The sequence below is a fragment of the Eurytemora carolleeae genome, unplaced genomic scaffold, assembly GCF_000591075.1.
Source record: "Eurytemora carolleeae unplaced genomic scaffold, Eaff_2.0 scaffold796, whole genome shotgun sequence".
Lineage (NCBI taxonomy): Eukaryota > Metazoa > Arthropoda > Copepoda > Calanoida > Temoridae > Eurytemora > Eurytemora carolleeae.
Genome location: NW_019396713.1, coordinates 113,122 through 128,314, shown reverse-complemented (window position 1 = coordinate 128,314; position 15,193 = coordinate 113,122). Strand labels below are relative to the sequence as shown.

The 15,193-nt window shown below is 32.2% G+C and overlaps 2 protein-coding genes across 4 annotated transcripts in view; both read left to right on the top strand.

Annotated features, from left to right (window-relative positions):
- LOC111707684 (ubiquitin carboxyl-terminal hydrolase 38-like) overlaps positions 1-10,970 on the top strand; it is a 22,406-nt gene extending 11,436 nt beyond the window's left edge. Inside the window, exons 16-20 of the mRNA XM_023480822.1 lie at positions 1,241-1,341; positions 1,741-1,830; positions 8,436-8,517; positions 9,592-9,743; positions 10,223-10,970. Of these exons, the coding sequence (XP_023336590.1) occupies positions 1,241-1,341; positions 1,741-1,830; positions 8,436-8,517; positions 9,592-9,743; positions 10,223-10,332 (535 nt within the window). The 3' untranslated portion in view covers positions 10,333-10,970. The remainder of the gene's footprint in view (positions 1-1,240; positions 1,342-1,740; positions 1,831-8,435; positions 8,518-9,591; positions 9,744-10,222) is intronic.
- LOC111707685 (uncharacterized) lies at positions 3,707-7,753 on the top strand. 3 transcript variants are annotated; one of them, XM_023480825.1, is made up of 16 exons: positions 3,707-3,905; positions 4,050-4,106; positions 4,546-4,614; positions 4,951-5,058; positions 5,195-5,237; positions 5,449-5,534; positions 5,608-5,668; positions 5,764-5,942; positions 6,111-6,559; positions 6,699-6,770; positions 6,822-6,934; positions 7,006-7,057; positions 7,155-7,228; positions 7,316-7,369; positions 7,440-7,469; positions 7,616-7,753. In XM_023480825.1, the coding sequence occupies exons 1-16, from the start codon at positions 3,866-3,868 to the stop codon at positions 7,650-7,652; spliced, it is 1,524 nt and encodes a 507-aa protein (XP_023336593.1). In that variant the 5' UTR covers positions 3,707-3,865; the 3' UTR covers positions 7,653-7,753. The 3 variants fall into 3 exon arrangements, with proteins under 3 accessions (XP_023336593.1, XP_023336591.1, XP_023336592.1); XM_023480823.1 differs by having other exon boundaries at positions 3,711-3,905; positions 4,044-4,106; XM_023480824.1 differs by having other exon boundaries at positions 3,713-3,905; positions 4,044-4,106; positions 7,006-7,051.
- Positions 10,971-15,193: the final 4,223 nt, after the last annotated feature.

The following is a 15,193-nucleotide window of genomic DNA, read 5'->3' as shown; positions in this document are numbered from 1 at the left end:
GGGGGAGAAAGAGGTGGTGGGGAATGGGGGGGGGTGAGACAGTGTTGAATAATATTTTCAAAAATGGTTTTATTTTTCTTAAATGTACGGATTGCAGGGATTTTTTTCGAAAATTGTACTGATTGTACGGATTTTTTTTTAAATGTACGGATTGCAGGGATTTTTTTCGAAAATTGTGCGGATTGTACGGATTTCCTCTGAAAATGTACGCATTTTTGTACGGATTTGTTCAAAAAAAATTTGGCCACCCTGACAATACAATTTTGCCTTCAAGCTATAACTTCTAATTTAAAAAATTGTAAATACGCCAATGTAACCAGAAAAATCTACAAAATCTTCAATTTTCTTGTTATGTTTGATAAAGTTTGGTTGGAAATGTTGATGTAAAATACTCAATAAAAGTCTTGAGGATAATAGTCCTGAGACCGAATTTGATGAATTTAAACATGGTAGTTCAACGACCTCTTGTTATTAAGTTCGCTCCCTAAAACCATAGTTAACTTAAAAACAAAGAGAATAGAACTAAGGATAGGGAAGGTTTACACTTTACTGTGACGTATTAGAACCATAGAGAATAGAATATATATTAGAGGGGAATTTAGAGAATCTCTCGGTATGAATTTTTTCAGTTCCTTTCAGCCTGAAATGGAGTTCAAAGTGTACTATTCACATTGAGTACTGTCCCTTACTCTATTACCTTTTTATAAATTATTCTTTCATGACATAAAGCAAGCTGTCTTGAATTTGGAAATTTTCGCCCAAAGTCCATGTTAAGACCAGGCATAGCCTTTAGTTCTGTGACCTTTTCTTTTGTGATACTCAAAAGCAAGGAATTATTACTTTCCTGTGTTGTAAACTGAGGTCTTGCCATTACTTAACAATAACTGCATTTTTAAGATTTGTTTAAAAGATTTGCATATTTTTCAGACCCTAATAAGATTCCATAATATGTTTAAAATTCTAAAAAAATAATATATGAACTCAACCAAGCCAAAATGACAAACTTTAAACAGTCAATACTTTCTTGATTTTACTGCTACATACCTCTCATTGATATCAATGGATCGGAAATGTTCCAAAGATTTCAAAAATGTACAATTTTTTAAAAATTGAACCATAGTGAGTGCTACAATGTCTTAAAGATCGTTTTTTTTGGGACACCCTGTATATATTCTATTTTCTTTGATTAGAACAGAAACTCTTGTTCTTTAGAGATTTTGATTTTAAAATGATATTTAAGATTTGAGTATGATCGTGTACTGGAGAGGAAAAAGAAGATATTCACTAAGATTGAATACCCCAGACATATTACCATAAACACTACACTGCTAAATCAAACAGGTTAGTGTTTCCCTCCCCCCCCCTCAGCCTGAAGGTTGCATGATCCATGCCGGTACAGGACGTACTGTATATCCATTCAGATGTACTGTCTTGTCAGGCTACCCAGTGTAGAGTCGACCCAGCACGTTTTATGCAACAAATGTCGCCTGACATGATCACAGTGGTTAAATATGTCGCCTGACAAGATCACAGTGGTTAAATATGTCGCCTGACAATATCACAGTGGTGAAATTACAATATATAAAAGAAAAGCAGATAGACATAAACTGCAGGTTTACTTTTAAAGCTTTAAAAGTAATAGAATATTTATTTTTAGCAAAACAACGTATGGGTTAGGAAACCTAAAAAAGATGTAATGTAAAACATTAAGATACAGCATTCTAATATCTTTGATTTTAGAGCTTGTAAGCTACAGACTTCAGAGTATAATAGTTCACAGTGGATACAGTTCAGATTCAGGACACTACTATACATGGTCTAGGGATACAGGTATACTATACAGGATACATATATACAATACAGAATACAATTCAATACACCACCATACTTGGTCCAGATGTTATAATATACAGGTATACTATACAGGATACATATATACAATACAGAATACAATTCAATACATCACCATACTTGGTCCAGATGTTATAATATGAGATTCGAGTATTCTACTTTATATAATTGAATATGAGACCTCACCCATGATTACTACGGAATGATTGTTAACTTATCATTTTTATTATGAATAATTTTACCTGCGCTGCACTTGTGTAATGTGTTTTATTTAATGCTTTGTTTTTGTGTCGACATTTGTGTTTACGTCTAGCTAAATGTATCTGTTTTATTCTGTCATTTCTTTTTGTCTGACATGTTCATTTCTGTTCTTGTTTTGCCTGACATGTTCATTTCTATTCTGTTTTTGTCTGACATGTTCATTTCTGTTCTGTTTTTGTCTGACATGTTCATATCTGTTCTGTTTTTGTCTGACATGTTCATTTCTGTTCTGTTTTTGTCTGACATGTTCATATCCGTTCTGTTTTTGTCTGACATGTTCATTTCTGTTCTGTTTTTGTCTGACATGTTTATTTCTGTTCTGTTTTTGTCTGATATGTTCATTTCTGTTCTGTTTTTGTCTGACATGTTCATTTCTGTTCTGTTTTTGTCTGACATGTTTCTTTCTGTTCTGTGTCTGTCTAGTATGGTCATTATTTTTCTGTTTTTGTTTGACATGTTCATTGATCTGTTTTTGTCTAATTTGTTCATTTCTGTTTTGTTTTTGTCTAATATGGTCATGTTATTTTTTTCTGGTTATTTGTCTGATATGTTTTTTCCTGTTCTATTTTTTTGTATGAGATGTTCTTTCCTGTTCTGTTTTTTGTCTGCCTGATATGTTTACTACTGTTCTTTTATTTGGTCTGATATGTTCATTTTTATTCTGTTTTTGTCTGATATGTTCTTTTCTGTTCTGTTTTTGGCTGATATAATAATTTCTGTTTCGTTGTTGTCTGATATGTTCATTAGTATTCTGTTTTGTCTGATATGTTAATTTCTGTTTTTCTCTTTTGTTTGATATGATCATTACTGTTCTGTGTTTGTCTAATAATTTTTTTTTTCTGTTCTGTTTTTGTCTAATTATGTTAATTTTTGTTCCTGTCTGATATGTTCATTGTTTTGTGTTTGTCTGATATGCTTTTTCCCATTCTGTTTATTTGTCTAATATGTTCTTTTGCTGTCCTGTTCTGTTTTTGTCTGAAATGTTCATTTCTGTTCTGTTTTTGTCTGATATGCTCATTGTTATGTTTTTGTCTGATATGTTCATTGTTCTGTTTTTGTCTGATATGTTCATTTCTGTTCTGTTTTTGTCTGATATGCTCATTGTTATGTTTTTGTCTGATATGTTCATTGTTCTGTTTTTGTCTGATATGTTCATTTTTCTGTTTTTGTCTGATATGTTTATTTTTTTCTGCTGATTTGTCTGAAATGTTCATGTCTGTGTTCTGTTTTTGTCTGATATATTTTTTTCTGATTATTTGTCGTGATATTCATCTTATTCTGTTTATATCTTAAAAGTTCTTGGCTGTTCTGTTTTTTGTCAGATAATTTTATTTGGATATTTCTCGTGACATGTTTTTTGCTGTTCTGATTTTTTGTCGGATACGTTCATTACTGTTTTATAAATGGGTCTGGTTCTGATAATTTTTCCATAACCCTTATCCATCCTGTTTGGTATATTTACTACCCTTCTCCGGTTCTGGTCTTTTTTGTTCTATTCTGTTCAATTTAATGTTAATAGTTCTATTGTAATATTTTCAAGTTCATGTATTTATTATTCTTTGTTTCTGAGTGATCAATGAAAGGTATGATATAATCTTTAAATACTACTTACAGTCTACAATTTATACAGTCTGAAATCCAGTTTCTTGATTCTATCTTCTCATCTATCTATCATTCGCTCAGCTTCTCTCAGTTGTTAACAGACTGGTTTATTGTGAAGAAGTGATAAATACTAAAACAGTCCAGGGGAAAAATGGGGAAAATTGTCTTTTTACTTCTTATGGTTATCACAGGAATTGGATATTAATTTTCTTACCACTGCATTCTATGCGATGACTTAACATGCTATTTGGTTTAATTAGACTGTTTACGATTCATTAACATGCAACTATTGAACTTTGATTTTTCAATTAAACTTGTATCCACTCAAGACTTAGATTACATTTCAAGCATTCCCGCAACAGATTCAAGCTCAGTTAATTTCTATGATGAAGGTAAGTTTTCATTTTGGTTTTTAATTCATAAATTATTCTTGGCCTTCACTGTCTCACAACTCTCATGCTCAGTGTTCTTAATCTTTTTAGTTCTTTTTTAAATATATTTTCACTCTGGGGCAAAATTTTGCTTAAAGTAAAAACAGCAATTGTTAACAAAATATTTATTCTACACATTTCTTTCATTGTATACATTTTTTACACTGAGCGAAACTTCATGCAAAATAAAGGACAGAAGATTTATCGTTCGATTTTCCATGTTTCCTTTTTTTAAAGGTTAATAAAATCAAACTTTAACCGAAGAAAGTTTTGAAGTGTGAAAAGTACTAAAAAAAAGTTTTTTTAAACAAACAAAAACGAGTAACTTCACTTCCCATGCTTACCTGTAAAATTGTCTTAAAATAAAATGAAACTGGTTTTCGGGAAGATTAAATTTCAGATATTTCTGCCTCTATCTCTGAGATCCCTCCATGCCCAGATGGACAAGATTTCTGTGAATCCCCTGAAGGAAGATGTGCTTTCTTTTAAATAAAATAGCTCAATATTATGTGAAACCTTCAATTTATACAAAAGAAAATCAAACCTTTTCATTTAATTAATGTTTAAGAAAATACTTTAGAGATGTATAGTTTAGACATATGAAGTTTATTTGAGAACTCATACATTAATACATATAGCTCTTTGCTCATATATATATTTGTATGTTAGCTATAGTTGGCAAAACGGCTGAACCAAATCGGCTAAAATAAATATTTGAATTTTTTTCAAAATTGTTTTTTAATTCACTGGCATTGCCAGACACTTCAGCTAGTATTTCATCAAATGTTAAAGCACCCTCCTCTAGACTATCCCTTGGAAATATCATCTCGAGCTGCATTATTCACAAACCCTTCTGTGTTCAGCTCACCTGGAGAAGTTGGCCTACAAACTAGAATTGGGGGACTAACTCAAGGAATTCTTTTAGAATTTGTTTTTTTCTAATTTCTGCAATGTCAATGTTGGTCGTTTTTTGCAATTTATATCATAAATTTAATTTTGGTTGAAAGAGCTAATTTTTATCATGAGAATATTTCATATTACAAATTTAGAATCAAGAGCATGCGATTCAAGAAAATCCACCATTTTCCCAAGGTTAAAGTGTAAATAACCTATCATAAAAATATAACCATTATCATCCACTATGGGACTATTTCAACTACTTCTTGCATCAATAACATTAATTTATCAAGGTTATTCTACTGTTAGGACTCATTTACTGTGGCTTTTAATCAAAAATTTACTTTAAATTATGTTGGCAATCATGATGACAATATTGATATGTTGTGCGTTCTAATTTTCATAGGAAAGCTAGAGATCTATCTGGAACTTTCAAGTATATTCTTAACAGTGATAAATATTCTCAATCCCTGGAAATTGAACAATGCATAGGTAACCAATTCTCATTCTCAGATTTGACTTTATTCTCATCGATTTTATTTTAAGGCATTCATTTCATATTAAGGCGAAGGTCTGAAATGCAGAGTGGATAGTGATGCACCTTCTCCAGATTCAACCTTTTGCAGGAACAAAGATTTTCATGAAATTCATTAAAAAATAATTAAAAATGATAAAAGATGGTCTTTTTAGCTATGCATATTCAGAATATCTATGGGCTTAGACAGAAGTATGCCAAGTATCAATTTATTGCACTTGACAAAGATGGAAATGAGATTCTTGAGTTTTTTAAACTCCCAGCTGCATGTCTTTGCTACCATACTCGAGAAGAATCTGGTGGGTTTGGAATTTTGAGATTTGGTGCTCCAGTTACAACAACACTTCCAATATGTCCTAAGAAAGGTATTTAAATGTTGGATTTAATGAATTTTAAAACTACTCTTTTAGTAAAATTAAAGCAGCATTAGAGAAGTAGTGCAACTATTCATACCTAGTTAACTTTTTTGATGCTTCTGCCTCACTTAATGTTCAATTTATTTGTTAAAATAACTAAATTTGAACCCATTTCAGCTCAGCCTCTGACATCAAGATTTTCAAATGATAAGCCAGTAGAGGTCAATACTGATATCCAGTTCCCAAACAGTGGTGAAAATACGGGTGGACCAGCTCGACGATATGGAAGACAGCAGAGGGATATTCAATTCCCTGATAGCATGGAAACCTGGGAGAGCATTCAACAAAGAAAGTTAAGTGGACACTTGCTGGCATATTTCAATTCTCAAAATCGAAATTATAGGCAAGCGTCATCTGAAGAATTGTCTGCTGATTCATATGAAGAATTGTCTGCAGAGTCATCTGAAGAAATATTGTTTTCAGCCAATACAGAAAATCTGGAAGCCAGAGGATGTGGTGATAAAAGTTACTGTGAAGATTCTACTTTCTATCCGGAATCTTATGTAGTAAATCTTCTTGAGACCAACTCTAAAATCCCTCCTGGAATTGTTAACAAATTTGTCAAGGAAGGGTTTAAAATTTTATCAAAATATCCTTATCATATTTATTTTAGATTTTAAAAAATTCTATTTGAATGTTTTTAAGCATTTTTGTAATTAACACTTCCTTTATTTAAATATTTAAATTTTCATTATTAAACTTTAGCAAGCATGTGTTGATCAAGCAGATCTAATTCAAATCAGACAGTTTAATCTGAATGAAGAGCAGCTCTGTCAGGTCAGTTCTAATAAGAATCACATGAAAAAGGCCTAATGTTTTAATATTTAGGCCCCGAATAGAATAATTGCTCCCAAGCAAGCACAAAATCTTAACAATGAATGGAGATTCATTGTGAACATTAGAAATCTGACCCAAACCGTGGAGATTGAAGAATGTATGAGGTACTTTAAATGAAGAATTGAATATATGTTTGCATCAAAATAATTCTTCATTTTTATTCTAAAATTTTCAGTGAAAATGTTGTTTCTGGGGGAACTACTGCTTCTGTAACTCAAAAGGAAATGGTTGGTTTCACAAACATATTTTAAGATACTTTTTCAGACAATCCAATATAAGTCAAATACAAACAAATTGAAATTAAATCAATTATTTCCGAGAAAGGATTTTGGATCTTGTCGGTACAGTGGCATTTTAGGAAACAATCCTAGTAAAACATCCTGCAAACAACTCTACAGGTCAGACAATTCATTTGTTTTCTTCTGCAAAATACTGATTTGATGATTTGATTTGATTTGATTTGATTTGATTTGATTTGATTCCAGGGAGCATAAGCTTCTGGCAGTTACAAATTCAGGACTAGAAATTGACAGCTTCAGGTAATATCCTAGTTATTAAGTTTCAAATTTGTGTAAAAAAAAACCTGTGCAAATAACAATTTTTTTACAGGTTTCCATCTGCCTGCTCCTGCTTCATTAGGAAAATATGAGATAAATTAAGCTTTAATTACACCATTCATAGTACAGTAATGAGTCTGAAGTTGCATGATTTGGTATTATAAAAGAAATTTTTGCCTATTATCTATATCCTTCAAATCCTTTACTTTACATTTCATATCTATCCAGAGAAGAGTTCAACTTTGAGTTCAGAAAGACAACCTGATCCTTTAGCTGTTATCATGCTACATAATATCAGAAATATATATACTCAACTTGTGTCAAAATAAAAACTAAAATATTATAAAATAAATGTATTTACACAATTATATGAACAATTTATTCTGTCCCATACTCACACAAAAAAATGAGAGTTATAACAAATATAATTTATTCTGTGTGTTTTCATAAATTTTCCACTGGCAGCTCTACATTAAAGAAATGCATAAACAACTTTAAACATGAACCTATACGTACAAACCATCTGATGGAAAGGATTAGAGAAGAAGAAACCTGTTACTAACTAACTAAAGATTTAATCTCAGTGGTTGAAACTAGACACAACTAGTATCGTCTAACCTTTCTCTGCATACTCCATAGTTACACACACAAACATGCATTCCAACCTAATATTTTTACATTACTAGGCTCTTATCTCCAGTTCAACTTTTTCAACTTTTTACTCATTCTTTTAGATAAAACAATATAAAAAATTGCGGATTTGCATAGTGTGGAGGTGGAGGTGATTTTCAAAATCCACATTCGATTACAAACAAACATATGGACAAGCAAAGTATATATGTAGATTCCAACCTTTACAAGATAATATATTATTGTATAGTTTGAAATCATCTGGACCAAGTACTGTATACAATCCAACACAGTTTCTGCAAATATACTGCAGTATTTATCATATCCTTCTAAACCATTTCAACCCTCAACACTGTACAGACAAATGACAAATAAGTTGTTTATGGACAGCTAAATAGTACATATGTATTTTTTTCAGAGGATGAGAGCTTGTGGCATATTTTTAATGACTCTATGGTAACCTCAAGCACTTGGAATAACTTCATACAGCAAACAGAAAGGTTTTGTAACTTTAGATTTTTTTTAGTTTTTTTAACTTCAAAAATGAATTATTCCATTCTTTCAATTTTCCCAAAGTTTGAGTGGTGTAATTTTGATGATAACCTACATTCTTTTAGTTAGGCTCTGTCTCTCATTATTAACCCCTTGCATTTTAATTTCAAGCTTAAAATTTACCAGACTGAGGTTGTTTTTATAACAATGTTTTAATTTGCATTAGTTGAATTTCAGTAAGTCTGAAGTTATAAAATTAAATCTCGTAGACATACCCTCAGAATTAATTAGCAAGATATGCTAAGTACATATTCTAAGGAAACTTAATTTTTGAGATTTTTGAAATGAATAAACGTTTTTCTATTAAAATATGGAAAAACAATGTCCTTTAAAGAGGTGAAAAGAACCAGTAGAATGCTCCACCTCACGGATGGAAGTGATTGTGATGTTTCAATTTTATCTTATATTTAGTGCCAACAACCAGTTCTACTAATGGTTTGAGAAGGAACCAAAAAATACGATTTTACTCATTACTTAGCATTAAATGTAGTGGTGCATTTAACAACGAAGACCATCTGAAACATGTTTTAATATAAGCTAGGTGAAGGGCCCGGTGTTGCCCGTGGAAAAAAAGAAATTTTTAAGAAGATAAAATTTTGAATTTGAATTTTTTAGCCTTTCCAATGTCGTCCCCAGGCTACCCATAAGTGTCCACAAAAAATTTCAGTCCGTTCTGTCCAGCTGTTTTGCTGGCAATAAGGAACATAAAACGAATGTTTTGTTTTATTTTATAGATGTTATTATAGTGGTCAGAGATTATATCAATTCGACTTTTCCTTAAGGTCTTGTGATTTTCAATTAGCTTTTTTCAAATTAAAGTTTACAAATATTTAAAGCGAAGCTTTTTTAATTTACAGATTGTCTTTTTTCAATGTTTATTTGCATCCATGCCGTTTAAACGCTAGATATAAATCAAAGTCGTTTTCATTGTATTGATATATGCGTCGACGACTGCACTTAAAACTATGAGCTAACAACTAAATCTCCAAATTTCAATTTGATTTAATTTGATTTATATTCAGACTGTCTCGAGACACACCGTACATCTTGATGTATGAGAGGGAGGATATAGAGAACAAGTTGGAGGCTGTTATCCCTCCCCCCAGCCTCATGGAGGTCGTTCAGAGGGATAATATTAGATATGCTCAGGAGAAAAGAGGAAGTTATTCAGCAGGTTATTATTCTTAGTTTCTAAAGGGAAATGAAATAGAAAAGTCTAAAGGGAAGAGTAATTTCAAGTGACCCTCCATACAAAGATGGCATTGCCCGATTTACAACGCTACCCTTGAAACCTTAATCTGATCAAAAATCTGAAGGATACCCCTCGTTTTTCTGACTTAAAAAGTGGTTATTTCTGTGAAATTCTCCATTTCTTCTTATTATAAACAAGAAATGCGCAAGTCACTTTTGCAGAAAAACAGCAAATGAAAATAGATATTTTAAAGGAACAAAAACATTGATATCTTAATATCATATTCGACCAGACAAAGCTTTCAAGGGTACCGTTGTAAATTGGGCTTTGCCATTTTTTTTTATGAAGGGTCACTTGAAATTACGCTTACTGTCCGTTTAAGCTATTTTTTAATCCCTTCAGATTTATAGAGGGTCACTCGACAGTCCCTTTACATAATTTTAATATTATTATATTTCCAGGACAAGGCAGGTTTCGTCCTGTAAACAAGGACGAGGAGGACGATCCAGGACCTGGGTCGAGTTGTACTGAAAATTTCGGACAATTGGGAGGAGGACGTTTTATCTTCTAGATCTAAGAGGCGGTCGTTTATCTTCTAGTTCTCACAGGAGGACGTTTTATCTTCTAGATCTAAAAGAAAACGTTTTATCTTCTAGAATTTGAAGAAGAACGTCGTATCTCTATAACTGGAAGAAGAACGTTGTATCTATAGAACTAGAGGAAGAACGTTGTATCTCTAGAACTAGGTGAAGAACGTTGTATCTCTAGAACTAGAAGGAAAACGTTTTATCTAGTAGGAGAACATTCTGCGCCTAGAATTAGTATATAAAGACGATTTATTCCTAGAAATAGGAGGTGGAAGTTCACTATCCTAAATTTAGGAATATGACCAACTAAGAATAAACGGTTCCCTTTCTAGAAATATAAGAAGGAATATATGACGTTTTAAAACCTTTAAAAATGGATACTTATCTCCTTCGAGTAATATATAATATATTCGAGTAATATCGAGTTGTATCCTGGCCCAATTATGAAACTTTGTCCAGTATTCACATTCCAATCTAAGAAAATACTTTATTTCTGAAGGATTAACTTATGTCTAATCACTCATATCTTGGCAAAAATAACGTGGAAAAAAGACACAATTTTTTGTAAATTTTACTTTTCTTGTGTAAATTAATAAAAATTTCCTCGTGTAGGCCTAGAAAATTGCTTTTTCAAATACCATGTTTATGTGATGCGAAAGTTTTGTGGTAAAAGTAGATTTTTTTAACTTATTTTAAAATAAATTAATTCATAAAGAAAATTGATTTGTTATTTTTTTACGTATTTCACTAGTTTTGCTGCACAAAGGTACAGGGTGTCCCACAAAACATGACAATAGTAGAACTCTAGATGGCGTCTTTCCTAGATTTAAGGGTTTTTCGTTCACCATAAACCCAAGGCAGAAGCCCAAAGGAGTTCCGCACAGCAGTGTTGAATTACATGACAAAGAGAGACCATGTGCGTAACTCCTTTGGGCTTCTGCCTCAAGGTTATTGTAAGCGGAAAACCCCCAAAATCTTGGAAATACGACATCTATAGTGTTCTAACTGTATTGTTATTAATCTATGATTATGACGTTATCCTATGAGTATTACGTTTTCCACTATAAATCAATACTATTGAGAGAGCAAAATCTCTATTTCCCTCAATTCTAAGCTTACGTGGTGAACGGGGTCGAATTTGTAAACGCCAATAAAAATATTTAGATTAGATTTCATTTTATTCCGATTCCTAAAGATCGTTTTTTTAAAACTCTGCAATGGCAAGCTATACCAAAAGTTCCTTTGGGTAATTTGAACATTCAAAGGCAGTCTTTAGCCTGGTATAGAAACATTTTTTTCCATTATTGGCCTGACCCTACCCCAAAGGGCAGATCTAATTTTCCTGTTTCCTCTTCATTGATTAGATGGTACCGTTGTGAATCGGACATGTCATCATTAAATCAAACTTCTATTCCATTTTATTATAAATTTTCTAATAAAACATTTTACAAAAACAAGAGTATTAGGTTCAATGTTGATACACTCCCCCTGTCATCCGGAACCTCCTTGGGGCGCCGCCCTTCAGCACCACCTTCCTCATCTAGAACTCCGCCTCCTCGACTATGGCCTAGTCTTCTTTCTTTTGACAATAATATTTTGCCAAAGATTAATATATTTGAAAAGATGTACTTGTTTGACCATATTTTTGAAGACTAAATTAGTTACAAATTATCTAATCCTGGGACCGAGAGATGTCTGAACTATCCTACCAAATCCTGAATCACCGATTCAAAGTTAAAGATCAATGAAGATTGAATTGGTGATTGAGTATTTGAGCCGGCATTAGGTAGTTCAGCAATTACTCCAACTCATTAAAGTCTATTGAAATCTTTTTTTTTTAAATAGAAAAAGACGACATAATTTTTCCACAATTCTTTGGTAAAGGGACTGAAAGCGCAAATGTTTGGCATTTGCCATTTTCTGTTGTGCGCACATGCCCCGTAAAATTCCAAAACAGGGAGAGGGGGATTGAATTTTGTAGATCCAGAAAAATAATATCTGTGGGATGCCTGCGTAGACACTGGCAGCAGGTGGGGTCTTAAATGTAAGACATGTGGCCACAGCACTCGGCCCCTAGCATGTCCTAGCCTCAGCGCTCGGCCCAGAAAGTGTCATAACTTAACCTAACCCGTGGCCGCAGCGCTCGCCCCCTAGCCTGTCCTAGCCGCAGCGCTCGGCCCAGAAAGTGTTTTAACTAACCTAACCCTAAATAAATACTAATTTTTCTGGATCTAAAAATTTAATTCCCCTCTCTCTGTTTTGAAATTTTACGGGGCATGTGTGCACAACAGAAAATGGCAAATACCCAAATTTTTACAAAGGGTCACTTGAAATTACGCTTATAGTCCCTTAACTTTGTGTGAATATATTGAGTTGTGCCAATTTTAGAAACTTTTCGCAATTTCATTTTCAATTCTGCCAACGTCTAAAATTGAGAAAAAAAAATGTGAAAGAATGCAGAGAGAATTTTTCTGCAAAATTTATGCAACTGTTTGCTTTCCAAAATCCTAAAAATCTAAAAATTAGAATTGAGACTTTCAAGATCAGATTTAGTTTGTCAAAAAAGTAAACATTCCTTTCCTACTAGATTTTGGCACGTCAAACCATACCAAATTGCATAAAAGATTGAAATCTGAAATGTTTGCTATCATTAAAACACCTCTTATTGAAGAGCGATTGAGTTGAGATAAACAAAAATGTTTTGAATTTCTAATTTGTAACAGAAAAAACTTTTTTGAATATTTTCAATTTTAAATATGTAACTAGAGGCCGAATTTAAAGAATTTAAGTCGCGGCTCAAATATGGTTGGTTCCACTTTAAATCGTATTCATCGCTTCAAGACTTAAGCCGTGCTCAATTGAAACCGGTTTTTGGCTCGGCTTAAATTTGGTTTTTGACTCGGCTTAAATTTGGCCACAGATCAACTTGTTATTATCTATCTTGTGCGTAAAATCAAATCCTATAAAGGAGCTACGAGGTACCAAAGTCAGAACGCATAAATTTTACCTTAAACAGCTTCTAATCGAAACTTTTAGTTAGAGAATTAATCCTTAATTTCTTTATTTAAAGTTATTCCTCTCCTGACCAAAGCTCCCTTCAACCCTTGACAATGTGGGAGATCGAATAAATATTAGATTAATCTGCAGATTAACAAAAGATCAAGACCAAGTATTGATCTTAATCTCCACAATACTAAAGAGTTCTCAGCTCTGAATAGTTTTTATTTCTTTAATCATATTAAGATCTTAGGATTTCCTAGCAATATTTCTATCTGTTAAAAATCTATTTGAAAGATTAAAATACAATTCTCCCTTCCAGCGAAGGCACCCAGAACTCTTGGTAGTGTTAAGAAGTGCAGTGCCCAAATGTCGATGCTGCCCAAAGTTAACCCAAAGATATAATTTAGGCATATATAGAGGCCTGGATCAAAGGTCAAAACTTTAGTAACCTAAATCTGGTCATAACACACAAAATCTTTTTTTTAATGTAACATTTTTCAATTTTTATCATCTTTAAACCTTTCCTAGGAGATTTGGGCCCTATTGGTTCAGCTGTCTTGACGTTTATCGGTTACAAACAAACAAACAGACACCCAGACAAGTAATAAATAGATTAAGTCTTTCGAAAATAAAAACAAAAACGAAAATAATCTAATCTAACCTTCGAAATGAATTCTACAAAACCTTATCTTTGAAATGTTTGCTCTGACTAACATTTGTAAATTCAATAACAAATTAATTTTTGTAAAAACAAGGTTCTATGGGAAATGAGAACAAAATAATTAGAATGCCATGTAAATACGCCCTGCTGCAATTTAATGTTTATAATGTCATAAACACATACTTTATTTTAATAGAATTTTTTTTTTTTAAATGAGCCTACTTTTTTGATTCATATATCATGACTTTAGATTTATTTTGATTGTTTTACTAAAATATGTCTCGTAAAAATAAGATTACACATAATAAATGTAATAGAAACAACCCCCTTAAAAGAATTTTAACATGGTTTCATTGGGTATTGAGTTGACTGTTCGTACCCTTAGAGTATTTTATTTAAATAGATAAAACAGAACCTATGTAAAATTATGCGTACTGTTAAAATATCTTTAATACGATTGAAAATATTTTTCTGCATAAAGAAAATCAATTTTTTCTAAATATTATTTTTTTCGTGCTTGCAAGTATTTGCAAAAATGTTAAGTTATCCAGCTATATAGTCAAGTTATCCAGCTATATAGTCAAGTAATCCAGCTATATAGTCAAGTTATCCAGTAATAAAGTCAAGTTATTCAGCTATGTAGTCAAGATATCCAGCTATATAGTCAAGTTATCCAACTATATAGTAAAGTTATCCAGCTATATAGTCAAGTTATCCAGCTATATAGTCAAGTTATCCAGCTATATAGTTAAGTTATCCAGCTATATAGTCAAGTAATCCAGCTATATAGTCAAGTTATCCAGTAATAAAGTCAAGTTATTCAGCTATATAGTCAAGATATCCAGCTATATAGTCAAGTTATCCAGCTATATAGTAAAGTTATCCAGCTATATAGTCAAGTTATCCAGCTATATAGTCAAGTTATCCAGCTATATAGTCAAGTTATCCAGCTATTATAGTCAAGTTATCCAGCTATTATAGTCAAGTTATCCAGCTATATAGTCAAGTTATCCAGGTATATAGTCAAGTTTCGCGCCATCGTTACGCATATCGAAAATTAAAACTACCTTTTTACACACATATAGCATTAGCACAATTTTACATACAGGGTGTCCCAAAAAACATGGAAATTCAGTGACGAATTCGATATCGTCTTTGTTATGAATTTGCATTGTAATACCTAA